Source organism: Vipera berus, assembly GCF_964194415.1.
Source record: "Vipera berus genome assembly, chromosome: 4".
Taxonomy (NCBI): Eukaryota; Metazoa; Chordata; class Lepidosauria; order Squamata; family Viperidae; genus Vipera; species Vipera berus.
Window position 1 is genome coordinate 62102675 of NC_138206.1, and position 17952 is coordinate 62120626.

At 41.4% G+C, this 17952-nt stretch overlaps 1 protein-coding gene across 1 annotated transcript; it reads right to left on the reverse strand.

Annotated features, from left to right (window-relative positions):
• Positions 1–12418: 12418 nt before the first annotated feature.
• Positions 12419–17612, reverse strand: XK (X-linked Kx blood group antigen, Kell and VPS13A binding protein; the record flags this gene model as incomplete). Its single annotated transcript, XM_081326980.1, has 3 exons — positions 12419–13248; positions 15211–15473; positions 17368–17612. The coding sequence occupies 3 exons, from the start codon at positions 17610–17612 to the stop codon at positions 12419–12421; spliced, it is 1338 nt and encodes a 445-aa protein (XP_081183106.1).
• Between the last annotated feature and the right edge of the window lie 340 nt (positions 17613–17952).

Genomic DNA, 17952 nt, shown 5'->3' on the forward strand with positions numbered 1-17952 from the left:
ATGATGATGAGAACTGTTGTGAGTCTGAGGTGCGTTTGATTATCATATGGTATGTGCTTTTTTCTTCTTCAGAAAAGGAAGTGCAGACTAAGGCTTGCAACAATCTGTTTCCTTCTTTCATCTTGCATGCATTAGATAAACGTCCATGTGTTCAGAATAACGTCCACCTTTTTCTCCTTAAAATGCATACTTAAAACTCAAATCTCATAGAGAATGCAATTATTGCAGATGCTGTCTCCTACAAAGCATAGAGCAAAGCATACTTGCTCTAGCAATGTTGTAACACCCATGGCAGGGTTGTGATATCGGACTATCTATAAGATTGTTTTCATTTATATGTAGTTGTTCAAAACAATGTATTATTCTTTCTGGCATTAGATAATATCTATTTCATTCACCTAGGTTTTTCAAGAATGCACTCCTATTGGTGATCTGGCATTCTTGTTTGAAATCTGAGTGTGACGTTAGTTCTTTTTAATCAGTTTTGGTCACTTTATTTTGTCCTTTGATTGAATGGGAGTTGGCATGATTGTGATCAGGAAACAGATCTCAGCAGTGTGTTAGCCTGATTACAGTATCAATACAGTGAGTGGTTGCTGTAAAGAGAAGGCAAGTTCCATCTAACAAATCATTGGAAAGGGAACTGAAAATTAAAATGTGGATACATTAATCCCCTTTTATAAACGTCTGGAATTACTAGATTTGAGTGCTGTCTACAGCTCTGGTTACTGTACATCAAAATAAAATGAAAAATATTATAGAATTGGGAGGGGGACTACCTACAGTTGGGTGGTCTTCAACTCCCAGAATTCACCAGCATGCTAAAGTTAAAGTTTCTAAGGCTTAGAAACTTTGGTTTAGAGGAAAATAAGATGAAATATGAGAGATGAAATCATACCTGGAGTAAAAATGTAAACAGAGAGTTCTATTCATTAGATACCTATTGACTAAATATAATCTTTACATAGATTTTTTCCCCCTCTATTCAGTCATGTCCAATTCTTGGAGACTGCCTGTATAAGTTTCTGCAGTTTTCTTGGCAATGTTTTGCAGCAATGGTTCACTATTACTCCTTCCTAGGAGTGGGAGAAAGAGATTAGCCCAAAGTCACCCAGCTGGCTTTGTGCCTAAGGTAGGACTAGAACTCACAATCTCCCATTTTCTAGCCTGATGCTTTAACGCATGGGTGCCAAACTCGCCACATCACATGGTGTGTCATGAGGTATCGTGACTCTTTTTGCATTGCCAGCAATGGGATGGGCGCAACTTCAGTATGATGAAACCAGCCCATGGGCCAGCAGTTTGACGCCCCTGCTTTAACTACTACACCTAGCTGGCTCTCTGTATAGGGGTATTAGTGTTTATTAAATCTCATTCAGTCTATTTTGTCTTCTCTTGGTTTGTGCAGGTTGCTGGAATCAGTGTGAGTTTTGCGGTATGTTCTGCAAAAAAAAGGAGAGATTTCACAGAAATGGAAACAAGTGCTTTACCTGCCTTCAAATGTCTCAACATGTCAAGTTGAGCAGTGTGCAGTTGAAACCCCCTATTGTTCTCAAGTTGACTTTCATATCCCCAAGGGGAACAGATGCAGACATTAGAGAATTTGGAAATGAAACCCAAGCAGCAAAAAATAAATGGCTTTCTAAAAATATATGTTAAACTAATCAGATCCCATATACTACTATATTGATTATAGTTACTTGTTTTTATTAAACTATCAAACTTTGGTAGACCAAAATAGAAGCATCATATGCCCTACCAAAATCAGTATTAGGTACTTCTATTGTTTCCAATTTTTGTTGAAACTAAAGAGGTGTCCGTTATGTACTGGGCTCATTAGTAATACCACATGGGTTGCTGGAGCAGCTAACGGCTCTCCAGCAAACCAGACTACAAGTCTCCAGCGCTACAATTGGCTATCCCTAGGCAGCAATGGTTGCTTCAAACCTATTGGCTGCTGCCTAGGGGCTAGACTATATATTGCAGCTAGTTGCAGCCATCTGCTCAGTTCAGATTCGGCACGAAATAAACTATGAGTTTCCCTATACTTAGTTACCTCGTCTTCATTCCTGCGCCAAAGAACCCGCTACTTAACACTGGTGACGAGGATGGGATCCTGCTTCACTGAAAAGAAGAATTGAAGTCTACGAGGGGAAGGCAGTGCACGCCGGAGGTAAAAGGCATCCCCCCCCTCTCAAGGTTGGCTAGCAAGCTACGCTAGCAACCTTGTGCTCAGTGGACGCATTCCATGAGCCTGGAAGCAGGATTCGGAAGGAAACGCAGGAACCAGCAAAGAAAGAATGCCGAAGGTTGGGAAACTTCAAGAATTTGACGTGAAGCACCTGGAAGAATGGCCATCCTATTTGTCCCAGGTAGAAAACTACCTCAGGGCAAATCAGATCGCGGAAGAAGGATTGAAGGCCGCAACACTACTCTGCGTGTGCAGCCCAGCAACTTTTGATTTGGCCGAGAACCTTTTTGCGCCGACACCGATTGAAGCGGTCTCCTACGCAGACCTCAAAAAGAAGCTAACCGGACATTTCCAGACCAAGATGTCTGAAATGGCTTGGCGGTTCAGGTTTGACCAGAGAAGAGCGACTACGAGACTGGCTCGTCTGCGGCTTACGGGACCGAATGCTTCAGCAGAGACTCTTTGCCAGACCAAACTTAACGTTTTCAGAAGCACAAGACAAAGTGATGGCCGACGAAGCCACTGGGGGGTGCAGTTCAAACAGTACAGCCTGCCAAAACAACCAAGTTTGAACAAACGGTCCACCTTGAGGACGCCAAATGCACCAATGAATCTTCCGAGGAAGAAGAGCCCGAAATCAACAGACTCCAAAAGCAACCCAACGCGCAACACCGAAACAGCCAGCAGCGAGAGAACACTCACAAGGCAGTTTTCTTACCTAGATGTAAGGGGTGTGGCGGCAACCATTTTTGTGCCGATTGCAGATTCCGATCAGCCACATGCAGAGCTTGCGGAAGGACAGGCCACATCACAGTGGTTTGCAGAGCCCACCAGAGAGACTGGCCACCCAAACACCAGTCGGAAGAACCGACTAGGAGAGGTACTGGGGCCCAGGGTCCAGTTAGTGTGGGGTTTTTCAGAAGCTGTAAAAGCGTGTGCCACACTGGGGCTCAACACCCCCTCAAACCTAAACTCAGGCTCTTGGTAGAGTTACAAGGAGTTCCATGTAAGATGGAATTGGACTATGGCTCTGCAGTCTCAATTATTTCTCAAGACACTTTTAAATTTGTGTGTAGGTGCAGTAACAATTGGGCCAAACTAAAGCCCTCAGATATAATCCTAACTGACTTTCAAAATGCTCAAGTTAAAGTTAAGGGAGAAGCCACTTTGACGGTAAAATTTAAGGGGTTTTTTGGGCACCTGGATGTCATTGTAGTAGGGGGCCAGAGAATGAGTCTCATTGGACTTGATCGGTTTGATGCCTTAGGTATTCAGATTACTGGTATAAACCGGACACAAACTGCAAACCTCGCATCAGTATGTGAGGACTATGCAGATGTTTTTGATTCAGCCCTAGGAACATACACAGGCCCACCTATCTCATTTAAGCTAGATCCCAACATAGTTCCAATCAGGGTTAAGCCTCGCAGGGTCCCCTTTGCTTTAAAACATAAAATTGATTCAGAAATCGATAAGCTTGTAGAACAGGGTGTGTTACAGCCTGTTGATGGTGGGGAGCGGGAAACTCCTATAGTCACTCCACTTAAAGCCAATGGGGAAATTTGCATTTGCGCTGACTATAAATGCACTCTAAATAAAGCCCTCAAGCAACACGCTTACCTGGTCCCAGTGGTCAACCACATTTTAGCCTCTTTGCAAGGGGGTACTATTTTTGCTAAACTTGATTTAGCACAGGTCTATCAGCAATTACCGGTTGATGGGGCCACAGCTGCAGCTCAGACGATCGTGACTCACAGGGGGGCTTTCAAAGTAAAACGCTTACAGGTTGGAGTCAGTGTTGCACCGGGCATTTTCCAGGGGATCATGGAGCGTACACTTAAGGGTATTCAGGGCATCTGCCCTTATTTTGATGATGTTCTTATTGCAGGGGAATCCCCAGAGGTGTTGGCCAGTAGGCTCAGGGCTGTTTTGCAGAGGCTTCGCAAAGCAGGCCTCAAATTAAAAAAGAGCAAGTGTAGTATTGGGGTTCCTTCAACAGAATTCCCGGGTTTCCGAATTGATGCTAACAGAATTCACCCTGCTGATTCTAAAGTGAAGGCCATTAAAATGGCTCCTAGGCCCAAATCCAAAGGAGAGCTACAAGCATTCTTGGGCCTCCTAAATTTCTATCACACATTTCTACCTCATAAGGCCACACTAGCAAAGCCCCTCCACAGGCTTCTAGATAAGAAAGCTCCATGGAAATGGACTAACTTACATGAAAAAAGTTTCCAGGACTTAAAAGCACTATTGTCAGAAAAGTCCACTGTAACTCACTACAAAGAGTCTAAACCAGTATGTCTTGCATGTGATGCATCTCCCTATGGGGTGGGGGCAGTTTTAAGTCACATAGAAAAAAATGGAACACAGGTCCCTATAGCATTTTACTCAAGGACGTTGTCCTCTGCTGAGCGCAACTATGCTCAGATTGACAAAGAGGCCCTAGCCATCGTTGCTGGAATAAAAAAATTCCATGACTATTTATATGGCAGGGACTTCACGGTCTATACAGACCACAAACCTCTGTTGGGACTTTTCACAACAGACAAACAAACCCCCCTTTTACTTTCTCCAAGAATGCTGAGATGGTCTATTTTTCTATCTGCATACACTTTTAAATTGATTCACAAACCAGGCAAAGAAATGGGCCATGCTGATGGCCTCAGCAGACTACCACTGCCACTAATGGAACCAGATCTGGCTCCAGCTGCTAGAATACTGTCCATACAGGACATACCTGAATTTCCCCTCCATGCGGGGGACATTGCTGCTGAAACTGCCACAGATAAAACACTTAGTAGACTATTGTCATGGGTATACACGGGCTGGTTGGATAAAAGCCCAGGTTCTGAATTTTAGAACTATTTTGTCAGGAGGCATGAGTTATCTGCCCACAAGAGGTGCATTTTATGGGGAAACAGAGTCATAATTTCCACTTCCCTAAGAGACAGGGTTTTACAGTCATTACATGAAGGCCATCCAGGCATTGTCAGAATGAAAGCTTTAGCTAGAAGCTACTTTTGGTGGACTGGCCTTGATAAGGACATTGAGGCACAGGTACATGGTTGTTATACATGCCAACAATCTAGGCCTGAAATGCCCCAGGCTCCAGTGCACATGTGGGAGGAAATGCACACTCCCTGGTCTAGGATTCACATAGACTATGCTGGACCCTTTCAGGGACAGCTCTTCCTTATAGTAGTGTATAGCCACTCAAATGGCTGGAAGTAATTCCAGTTCCTAACATGACTACTGCTAGGACCATCCAGGTGCTGAGAAAACTCTTTGCCACACATGGGCTGCCAGATGTCTTAGTTTCAGACAATGGGGCCTAATTCACTGCTGCTGAACTTCAGGCCTTCCTTAGAGCTAATCTCATCAGACATGCAACATCTGCGCCTTTTCATCTGTCTTCTAATGGTCAAGCTGAACGCATGGTGAGGACAATGAAGGAATCACTCAAGCGCATTGTAACAGGTGACTGGCATCACAGATTGGCAGATTTTCTACTCTGCCAGCATTCTACACCCTGCACTGCTACAGGCAAAAGTCCTGCAGAACTACATTGGGGGAGGCGTTTGATCACTAAACTGGACAGGTTGCATCCAGATAGAGTGGCAGCAGAAGCCTCTTGACCAAAAAGCCCGAGGGGGCTGCACATGGGCGATTGGGTTTGGGCCAGGAACTATGGTCATGGGAATCTGTGGGTTTCTGGTCAAATTACCAAAGCATAAAGACGCCTGTCTTATGAAGTGGGGTTGGAGGGAGGGCAAGTTGTCAGATGACACATTGATCAGCTCAGAAAACGGTTTCCAGAACAGCCACTGAGTGAGGACTGCATCATAAGTCTCTCCCAAGGTCTTCAAATTTGCGGCCAAGACAGTCATCACATGGACTCTCAGGACTTTTCCTTCATAACTGAGGTGGAACCAGAGGGAGAAGTGGGGAGTCCTGGAATGCAACATGGATCCCCTGAAGGAGCAAGCCATCTGAACTTTAGCAACCGCTGCACCTACTCTGCTGATCAGTCTGACTCTGGGGTGGGCCAACCTGGAGAGGCCAGCCAGAGAGCATCTAATCCCCTTGACTCAGGAGCACAAAGGGACACAAGTCTACCCAGCCCACTGGGTAAGCTGGTAGACCACAAAGTGATTGGAACTCCGAGACGTTCCACTAGGGCAAACAAGCCTCCTTCATATCTTGCTGATTATGTTGTAAAATAAAGAGCTATAATATTGTTGTATTGCTGTTTGCCACTATACTACAGAAACTAGTGCTATGTTGTAACGGTCTAAGTGTGCTATCCATGAAGCCTCTTCATTCAGACGTGGTTTAATAACGTTGTAACCTAGATGGGTTTTTTCTATTACTTTTATTTTAGTGTGTTTTGATAATGAATCTTGATAATTGCATTGAGACTAACTTGTGTTAATATTGTCTGATCTAAGAGGGGAGGGGAGTTATGTACTGGGCTCATTAGTAATACCACGTGGGTTGCTGGAGCAGCTAACGGCTCTCCAGCAACCCAGACTACAAGTCTCCAGCGCTACAATTGGCCATCCCTAGGCGGCAATGGTTGCTTCAAACCTATTGGCTGCCACCTAGGGGCTAGACTATATATTGCGGCTAGTTGCAGCCATTTCCTCAGTTCAGATTCGACACGAAATAAACTATGACTTTCCCTGTACTTAGTTACCTCGTCTTCATTCCTGCACCAAAGAACCCGCTACTTAACAGTGTCACAAATGTTATCAATATGGAAATCTGCTAATTTACATTGGAAAAATGGTACTAAAAAGATCTCTACTTAAAGACTTGTGTGCTACAACTCCAAATTTCATTCCAATTAAAACAAGGTTTTGATTTCAAGAATTGTGCTCAAGCTAACATGCAAATTATCTCCCAAAGAAAGCTGCTATTGCTATGTGAAATCTTGGGATTTTTTTTCCTCCTCCAGTATCTTGCAGTGTTTTTCTCTGGTTTTCTTTAGCAAGGTGTTGAGAGATGCATTATGAATCACTGTTTATTAATTACCATAAAGTGGCAAACATATTTCATAAAACGGTTCTCTGGAGGTAATAATACATTTTCCATTAGTTTGAAATACATGTGGGCTGCAACACTTCAGATGACTACTAAATGACAGCAAAGAATTAGAACAGTGTTTTCTCAAAACTTGGCAAGTTTAAACTTTGTGAGCTTCAAGTCTCAGAGTTCCCCAGCTGTCCACTCCTCTTAAAATTATAAGTTTGTGAAATATTCAGACTCTTTGCTTCCCACTAGTCAGAAAGTCAGTTATTTTGCAACCTTCTGATCACAAGAAAAAGATGGAAATAGATATTTCCAAGTTCTTGTTTGTTCAAAATTCTCCTTCTCTTTTTCGGTACTTTCCTACATCGAAGCTGGAGGTTTCAGATTTAATTCTTTTACTCCCTCTTAGATGTGCATTTAGTTACTATGAGCACGCTTGTGCTCAACCTAGGAAAAGGTGTATTTCAAAAGTGAAATGAGTGTTAAAGGTTTAATAATTTAATTTAATTTAATAATTTAATTTGTATACTGCCCTTCTCCCGAAGGACTCAGGGCGGTGAACAGGGCAATACATAGTAAAAAACAGAATACAAAAATTAAAAAGCAATTAAACCATTATGCCCATAATAATTAATACATATTAAAATTAGAACTATTTATAAAAACCCAACCCCATCCCGTCAGACCAGGCCAGCTTGTTCAAAAAAGAAGGTTTTGAGATCGCGCCGGAAGGAGCGAAGGTCGGGGGCCATCCGGAGCTCAACCGGTAAGCGGTTCCAAAGGTCTGGCGCGCCCACAGAGAACGCTCTCCCCCTGGGGGCCACCAATCGGCATTCTTTGATCGGCGGCACCCTGAGGAGGCCCTCTCTGTGGGAGCGCACTGGACGGAGGGAAGTTGACGCCGGCGCAGGTGTTTGCTGTTACTTTAAAAAAAGAACCCCTGGAAAGAGCGTGGACAATCCAATCAAATTACAAGATGGGGAGAAAATGTGAAAACAATAAAACCACTTAAATGCATTATCAGAAAGAGAAACACATTTAATATCCAAGGTAGTTTTGCCAAAAAGTTTCTAGGTTTGATTTTCTGGATGGCCTTACATCCAGAAGGTACTTCTTACATTCTTTCAGCTGTGAAAGTGAATAACAACAGGTTACATGCTGTGTATATTTTGTTGTTAATATAAGCAAGATATTTAAAGGTATATCCATAACAACGAGTTATGGCAGAACCACAAATATCAGAAGCATGTAATTTGATGCCTTACCAGTTCCTTTGCTATCATTTAAGCCTATCGTGCATTCATTGTATTATCCATTCTCTTTCCGTTTACTTTTAAAATATCAAGTCTATCCTGCCAGCTTGGCACTTATATCAAATCCCAGATGGAATCTCAGTTCTACTAGTCATGATTTGTACCTGCCTAGGAAAAAAAAGTTGATAAAGAGTAAACAAACTAGAGAAAAAAGAAACGGCACCATTAACTTTTAACACGCTTTAGTTCAACCCTATGTTTGAAAGAGGGATGCCCCCTTGTGGACATTCCTATTATTAAAGACACCAAAGTAAAGTAGGAAGCTTTCAAATGCATCAAAATTTGGTAAGGAAGCTTAGCAATCAGCCTTTATAGATTTTACACATCTCATTGTTATTCAGATCACTATTTTTGAATCTTTGGATATATGGAGACAATCGTATATGTCATCATAAAATATCCTAAAAAGGAAAGATAAGAGCAGAGGCATGCTTTCAATATCTGTATTTGTGCTTTCTGATATTTATGTCACTGTTCACCGCCCTGAGTCCTTAGGGAGAAGGGCGGTATACAAATCAAATAAATAAATAAATAAATGCTTACGAGAACATGTTTGAAAGAAAACAAAACTGAATTGAAAAGGATAATCTATTCTAGAGAGATATTTTGATAGTAGCTGCCTGATTATTGAGGGTATAATGTGTGGGCAAAAGTCCTTGGTAGGCTGATTAAATACGTTGAAGAAACACAGTGTACCTTTTTTTAGCAAATATGCTCCTTAATCTACAACTGTTTCGGACTACCAACAACCTGTAATAGGGAAATCTAATTTGCTAAATTTTATTTTATTTTATTTAGCACATTGCTTAGCCCACTAAAGATCACATGAAATGATACGTTATTTAGAAACATTATTTTACCTGCTCAATAAAAATATATTAACTATAAAGAACTGTTTTTTCTCACACTGTACAATATCTATATTTGAATTTCTGTAAAATTATTTTTCTGCAAATTAGTTAACCTGCATTTTTATTCGCCAGGCTTTTGAAATGAAATTCTTGAGTGTTTTAAGTAGGCAGCTATTTAATTCAGAAGATGTGAGGTTGGGAATGGCTGGCAGAACAGAATGAAGTTTTTTTAATCAGGTTTATTGTGCAGTCATCAAGAATGCAAATATAAATAACAGTTCTAAAGCACCTAGTTGTTTTAAGAAGAGAAAAACAGAGTATTTGTGTTTAAAGGAAAAAGCAGCCACAGTAATTTAAAGAATGCCCATCAGTAGCAATAAAAAGGCAAAAACATAAAAGTATACTAAACCCAAATTGGAAGTAGGCAAAGACCTAAAAATTAAGAAACAAAATTATTAAGCTCATCATCCTTTCCTGAATCTGTATAGTAAATATTAGAGTCTCTACATGAATTATCATAACCTGTAGATATTTATTTTTGCAAGGGTAACTTCTATAAAAGTCCACACAGAGAACCATAAATACTTCTAATCTCTTTTGCATTCACCCCAGTTCTAGACAAACACATTACATACAGTAATTTCTTTCCATAGTGATTTTTATTCTCGGAGCAAAATAGTCTATCAGATACAAAACTATGGCGTCCTTCATCACATGTCCACAGAAGTACATTTGATATATAAAAGGTAGAATGGAAAATCTGTTAATAGTTCTATGGGGCATTGGCCTTAAATACTGCAAAGCTGCCTGGGTCCAGCCCCAAATTAGCTGCTGAGAAAACCATCCCGAGAACTGGAACGAAGCCCTGAAAGGCCGAGATCTGAGTTGCCCTATAGTGAGACAACAGTCAGACTGTGGCCAAGGAAGCAGGCTCTACTACTACTTTTAAAAATTTTCATAGATAAGTAGCTGTAGAAAGGCTGTCGATTGAATTCAGTTCCCTGGCTGGCCGTTTGATCTATTGTCTGGCATTTCAAGGAGGCAAAAGCTGTAGTAGAATGCAGATTTTCTGGAGTTGAGCTTGATATCTTTCTGAGTAAATAGGCTTGCACGATAGATAGCTCTAACAGTGAGGAGTAAGGATGACATTAACAACCAAAGATCATGATTTGGACTTGTTTCTTTCAACAGCTTTGAAAGAAAATTTAACAGGGCATTACCAAATTCATGAATTTAGTAGAGCAGCATTTTTTTCCATGTTTAATTCTGGATTCAGGAAAAAAAGCCTGTTCCAGTTTTGAGAGTCAGATGAAATGATACCATTTGCTACATAAACTTGATAGTAGGTGAAAAACAGAAGACTGTTTACTGGTTAATTTTTCTCACCGGCAAGAAATTTCTCCTTAGTTCTTGGTTGGTTTTCTCCTTGATTTGTTTCCATCCATTGCTTCTCATCTTACCTTTAGGTACTTTGGAGAACAGATTGAATCCCCTCTTCTTTGTAGCAATTTCTCAAATATTGGAACACTATCATATTATACCTAGTTCTTCTTTTCAGTTTAGACTTACCCAATTCCTGCAATTGTTCCTTCATATGTTTTAGCCTCCATACCCCAATCATCTTTGTTGTTCTTCTCTGTATTTTTTCTAAAGTCTCAACATTTCTTATATTGTGGTGACCAAAACTGGATCCACTATTCCAAGTGTGGTCTTATCAAGGTATTATAAAGCAGTACTAATGCTTCATGTGATCTTAATTTTACCCCTCTGTTAATGCAGACTGGGATTGCATTGGCTTTTTGGGCAGCTGCAGCACACTGCTGGCTCATAGTTAAGTGGTTGTCCATTGGGACTCCTAGATCCTTTTCACATAGTTTTATTGAGCCAGGTTCCATTTGTATCAGACATGTCAAACTCACGATGTCACGTGACATCGCGCAACGTATCAGAGCCTTTTCGCCATTGCCAGCAATGGGGTAACGTGTGGCTTCCGGATGACACATCCGGCCCATAGACCGGCACTTTGACACCCCTGATCTATATACTATACCTGTGCATTTGGTGTTTCTTGTCTAAGTGTAGAACTTTACTTTTCTCACTACTGAATTTCATTTTGTTAGATAGGGCCCAGTGTTCAAGTCTATCGAGATCCTTCTGGATCTTGAGCCTATCTTCTGGGGTGTTGGCTATTCCTGCCAGTTTGGCAAATTTGATCAGTTCCCCTTCTATTCCCTCATCTAAATCATTTATGTAAATGAAGAAGGTCACTGGGCCTAAGACAGAACCTTGTGTCACCGCACTGCATATTTCCCTCCATATAGATATACTTCCATTATGGACTACACACTGAGTGATATTTGTCAGCCAGTTATAAATCCATCTGCCAGTGATGCTGTCTATCCACATTTTTTTAACCGACCAAAAGTAGACTGTATGCTACTTTGCCAAATGTCTTATTGAAATCCAAATCTACTATGTCCACAGCATTTCCCTGGTCCACTAATTTAGTTACTTTGTCAAGGAATAAATAAGATTTGTTTGGAATATCCCTGATACAACAAATAGGTCCATGATGTTTTTTTTCCTTCCTTTTCTATTACACTTTTTAATCCTAGAATGTTTCTTGAGTAAGTTACTTGGTCAATGCATTGTCATATTACATGAGCTAGGTCGGAGAAGCCCACTGGGGCAAAGTGTTTGATCTGTCGGCATCTAGACACGGCTCTGTGAATTACATAATCTCAATAATCACAATCTGTAGCTAAGCGTGGTTGGCATTTCATTACCTACACACTTTCTGCACAATCAAACCAAAGTTGCAATAACTTGCTAGGAAAACATGCTTTCTATCATAATAAGCACAAGAGCTTTGAAAGGAGAAACCTTTGTACAAACTCATTGCATACGATAAACCTACAAACATTGGCTAAGATATAATGTCGACACATCCCATTTATTATACCTGTTTTATGAGCAAAAGAAGGTCTGAAGTACTATTCTTTGCAGGGTCTTGTGAGACTCAGATACCCTCTCTATGCATTAGAAGATACACTCTGCTGAGTGCTTCCATTTTGGGATTCATTTGCCTTGTAACTAGGCTGGGCAGCATTTTCAGTATTCTCTGGGGATTTCAAGTTCTCTTTTTCTACAGAGTTGCTAGATGTCAGAGGTTTGCAGACATGACAAAAAAACTTGAAGCATATGACCAATCCTTCATAAATATTGGAAGAAAAAAGCTTCTTGCATGGATGGCAGAACTGGTAAAACACAAGCATAAAAAGCACAGCTATGCAGTAGCCAATCAGCAGTTGCAAGAACAGCATTGGAGCACATACATATGTGTACACATCTGTCTTGTATGTGTACCACATTAGTAAGAGAAAAGCATTCTCAAAGAACCTCAGCAAATAGTACAAAGCCAGCCTACTCCAGTTTGGGGATTTGTCAATTAAATCAGAATCATTAAGCTTCAGCTGCACTGCTGACCAGCAAAACATATTGATGCCGGCATACAGGAAAGTGAGGAGACATAAGACAATGGTGGTGCCTACTTTGCTCAAGGCCTTCTCTATGTTTTCTGGCAGAGTACACTTGCTTTGCCAGAACTGAATCCAAGGATGAAAGAAAAAAGCAAAAAAATTCACCAGCACCACAGGCAGGATCCAGATCTGAAGAACTGAACTGAAGAGGACAAGGACTATCACCCTCGTTGCAATCTCAAAGCTCCTCCAGAGGAAAATGCAAAGGTAGGCAGCAGGTTTCACACTGATGTCATAATCGTCATACTTGATCTTAATGGCCAAAATATTGCATCGCAGTGCTCCATACACAATTGACAGGAGGGAAAGAACCATGAAGATACCTTGGAAAAATAAATATGACAAACAATAGGTTTTTAAAAAAAACAGCACTATCCAAACTGCAGGGATGGGACTATATTGGAAATTAAAAACCATACAGAGCATTAAAATATTATCTTTCCTAAATAAAGCAGTTTCCCAGGCCTCTTTTACTTATTTCTAGTGCTGGAAAAATATTTTTCCCAGAAAAGCTATAAAATTAAGCACAAATACCTATGTAAAATAATACTAGAAACCCTACACTATTTTTCTGAATGACTGGCCAATGCATTACACAAAACCCCAACTTTCTTAATTATCAACTTTTATTTATTAACCTCGCAGAAAGGATATAGACTATTGCTTATAAGCCACAAAGGTCGGCTGTACAGTGTTCATCAAATTGCAACAGTGATGAAAAAAGGAACTTTATGACCAATCCTCACTGTTACAATTCACAGGTCTTTAAAATAAAGAAAAGCTGAGTAAGATCATAAGGACAGTTGCAGTTCCATTTAGCAACTACTTTGCTTAACAACTGAGTTGCTGGTCCTAATTGTGGTTGTTAAGTAAGAACAACCTGGTACTATGGTGCTGAGCCAAAACAAAACACTCTGCTTTATGGCATACCATAATATGTAAAGCCATTATGTACACAAAGGGAGGTTGAAAAGATCAGTCAAGCACTTCATATTTTAGCTCTTTAGGGCTTGAGAGAAACATCATACTCACACCTCAGCAATCCTCCAAACCTCTTTACAAAAGTCCGCCCAAGGATTTGAGCTTCAGATCTCCATGTGTGCAAAGCTGTTGTATCATTTAATTGTGAAGTCTGTCCCCTACCAGTCAGCTGCTATTCGGGTTCCTCTTCTTAATAGAAGCATGTTTTAACACCTACCAGCAGTAGGATTGAGCGTGGTAAAATGGCTGCCTATTCTCACTGCCCATCAACTGTTATTTAGGCTCTTTTTGAAGATGTTAGTACGCCTTTCCAAGAGCTTTGTATCCTGTTTGAAAATAACCATATAACAGCTGGCTGGTAGGAGGATGATTCAAAGGTCCTTTACGCACAGACAGAACATAGAATAACAAAGTTGGCAGGGACCTCAGAGATCCTCTAGTCCAACCTCCTGCTCGAGCAGGAGACCCATTTTACTATACAATTTTAGACAAATGGCTGTCCACTCTCTTCTAGATAGTCTGTTACAGTGCTTTTTTTGTAAAAGAAAAAGGTGCCGGAACTCACACATGTCATACAACCCGCCTTGCCTACCCTACAAGGTTCCATCCAAAAAAGGTGCCGGAACTCCGTTCTGAGCGTTCTATGAGAAAAAAAAGCCCTGGTCTGTTATATTTATATAGATGTCATTCAGATGTATCACTATATTACAAGATCACCCATCTTACCACAAGGTAACTCTAAATAATGTGGTTTACTTGGCTTCAGTTTAGTGAGTTCTGTGAATACAGACATTACGATTATAAAGTATGGTTTATTGCTTATTGTGTGAAATAAATCTAACAAATGTTTTTTGTCAGTAAGCCATGTTTAAGCAAATGGTGACTTGATGCAAATATATGCAATTAAGCCCCTATCAATCATTCTACTTGAAAATCTCTTTGTTGGAGGTACCTTTGAGTGGCGCAATGCTCTCAGTTGGTAGTCTCAGGTGAAAAAAAAATACTTTGAGAAGAATTTAAAATTCTAGCCTAATCTAATATCTGAGATTGCAGTCATTTTTTATTTTATTTTAGTATGTAATATTTGTTTTAAAAGCATTGGCACCTAGAACATTAGTAAATATTATGATGGTACCAACCACCTGCAAATGTTGCTGACAACATATGTCAAGTTAGTCACACCACAATAACTTCTTTTAACCATTTTTCTGAACCTTTCTAAAAAGAGAGAAAGAGACTTACCCACAATTCCCTTCTCAAAGCATTTGCTGAAACATAAATAGAGAAAAAACAGTTGTACGTACTTCTAGCTACTGTGATCTCTCGTTGTAGGACACAGATGTAAAGTTGAAGTGTTAGCTGAGGTGCAGATCCTAGGAAAGCTTGAATCACTGATGCTCGACTAAATGCAGATCTGTGTGTAAACAGCTTCCCCTCTGCCTGGCCTACTTCCTTCTCAACTTCTTCTGAATGTCCGTCTTTTGGCATCTGTCTTTTCTTAGTGATACTGACGTAAGGCTCTTCCACTCTACCTGCATGAAAGTAAATATAAAAAACTTCCATGCACCTGGAAGGAACAAACAAGAGAAACTATCACAACCATCTATTTCTATCACATATTTCAAAAGTATCATGGATCGCATGTGCATTTATTTCCCCACTGTCACTCCCTAAGTCAATCTGTATAGACACCAATCAGCTAACTCACACTTAAGATTATTAAAATTACGGATCATACAATAGAGCAAAGTAATAGCACTACGTATCTTATGTGAACATCCAGCATATTCTAAACACCCCTATGGGAAGAGATTGTTTAGAAAAAAGTTTCCTTCTCTTAATATGTTACATGCTAATATGATCCACTTTCAGCATTACTGAATTTACATAGCCCAACACATATCTAGAGAAGCACTTTGGCGTAATGGTTAATGCACCAGGCTAGAAACCAGTAGACTGTGAGTTCTAGTCCAGCCTTTGTCACAAAGCCAGCTGGGTGATCTTTGGTCAATCACGCTCCCAAGGTCCTAGGAAGGAGACAATAGGAAACATCTTCTGAAAAATGTTACCAAGAAACCTGTAGGGACTGGTTGAGACACTCACCATGAGTCAAAGCTGACTCAAAGACAGTGAAAAACCTTAAACCCATGCCACATGTATCTCACAGTACTCTGCATGATTTATTGATTAAATAATTTTATATTGCCATCCAACTCTCTGGCGGTGATGCTAGGCGGGTTAAAGGAATAAACCCCCCAAACAAAACCCAATACACCCCCTCGCCCCTGGTGCCAACATTCAAACAGCCCACCACCCGATGGGCTCCATACTAGCCTGGATCATGAGGCCCACTGGGAAAACTATGTTTTCGGAAGAATATGAAGAGGACTGCGAGTGTTATCACCTTAGGGATGATGTTTCAAAGATACGGAGCCACCATAGAAAAGGCCCTTATAGTTGGTCCCACAAGGTGGACCGTCTTAATTTAAGGGACCCATATCATACCCTGCCTCCCTGATTTGGTGGGCTGGATAGATATAATTGGGAAATAGGGTCTTTCAAATAACCTGGCCCTAAGGTATGTAGGGCTTTAAATGTGATAACCAGCACCTTGAATTGGATCCAGAAGCAAATCAACAATCAGTGCAATTTCCACAAGAGAGGTGATGTGTGCTAATCTAGACTTGCACAGAACCATGCAACTGCTACATTTTGAACCAACTTTTCGAGGGCGTTTTCCATGTAGAGTGTATTATATTTATATTTTATATATACAAACTGTATTTATATACTACAGACCATATTGGTGCCAGAGAGGCTTAAAATTCTTGATTCTTTTAAAAATCCTCATATCCCGATAGTCAAATGATAATTTTGAATTTTAATATTTTACATTGTGAGTTAAAGGCCCAGGGCTCCCTAGCCAATCGTACCATTCCATGAAGTGTGTGACAGCTTGTTATCATGGGCTGGAGCCATTCAGGACCAAGCACTTATTGCATACAAGAAACAATGATTAGCTAAAAGTTAAATCACTATTTCTCTTTATGCATCCCATTTCCAGAGAGACTTGAAGTTGCCAACATTGAGAAACATTAATATCGACTTTAGTTCATTCAAAGGAAGGATTTATTAACACACCATATCAAGTTGGTTTTATAATGATTTTTTAAAAAAAGATTCTCAGACAGCTAAAAGGAGAATAGGCTTTACCGATGTATCAAAGAGCAAGCTCTTTATTTGCTGTAGGTGTCCGACCACCTACTTCCCTATAGCAATGGATTCATCCCTTGTCATAGAGCCAGGACCCCCTCACCAACGGTGCCATTCTGTGCAGCGTGTAACAACTTGTTGTCCTGGGTTGGTGCCATTCGCGAACAAGGGCACCTCATTCATCTTGAAGGGCCCTCGGGAGAAGAGCCCAGCCTTGGGATTCCTCCTGGAGCCACCGTCCCACCCACCTGACAATGGGTCCCAGCTGCAGGATGTGGAGCAGCAACACCAACGGCCTGTCCCGGCTGAGGTCGCGGTGGATGAAGACGAGGCTGAACTGGACCAGGATGCAAGGCAAGAGAGCGAAGAGGAGAGTCAGCGATTGCCAAATGCGGTCACCAGCCGAGCGGTAGGTGCTGCTCAGATACAAGGCGATCGCCGTCTCGGCCACGAAGAGGAACAGCGAGACGAGGACGGAGCCCGGGAATTTCATGGCCCCTTTTTTTGCGGCCTGCCCACCAACAGGCCAACCGGCGGCTTAGGGGGATGCAAGGGAAGGAGGATGCCGTGGCAGGCAGACCCGCAGCGGAGGCCTCCTGACGCCCATCTCCGTCTTCTGCAGCGGCGCTTTGATTTCTCGGGCGAAGAGAGGAGCGACTGGCGCTTGCAATGCATGGCCGCTAGGAGTCAGGCCTGAGCGGGCTGCGGCAGTCGCCGAGAGCGCCGGGCATCTGAGTCCAGCTTTCTGGGCTCGGGGATGAACAAAAGATCCCCTCTGATCACAGCTCAATTCGTTTGTTAACTCCCGGAGTTTGAGTACAGTGGACTCTCTC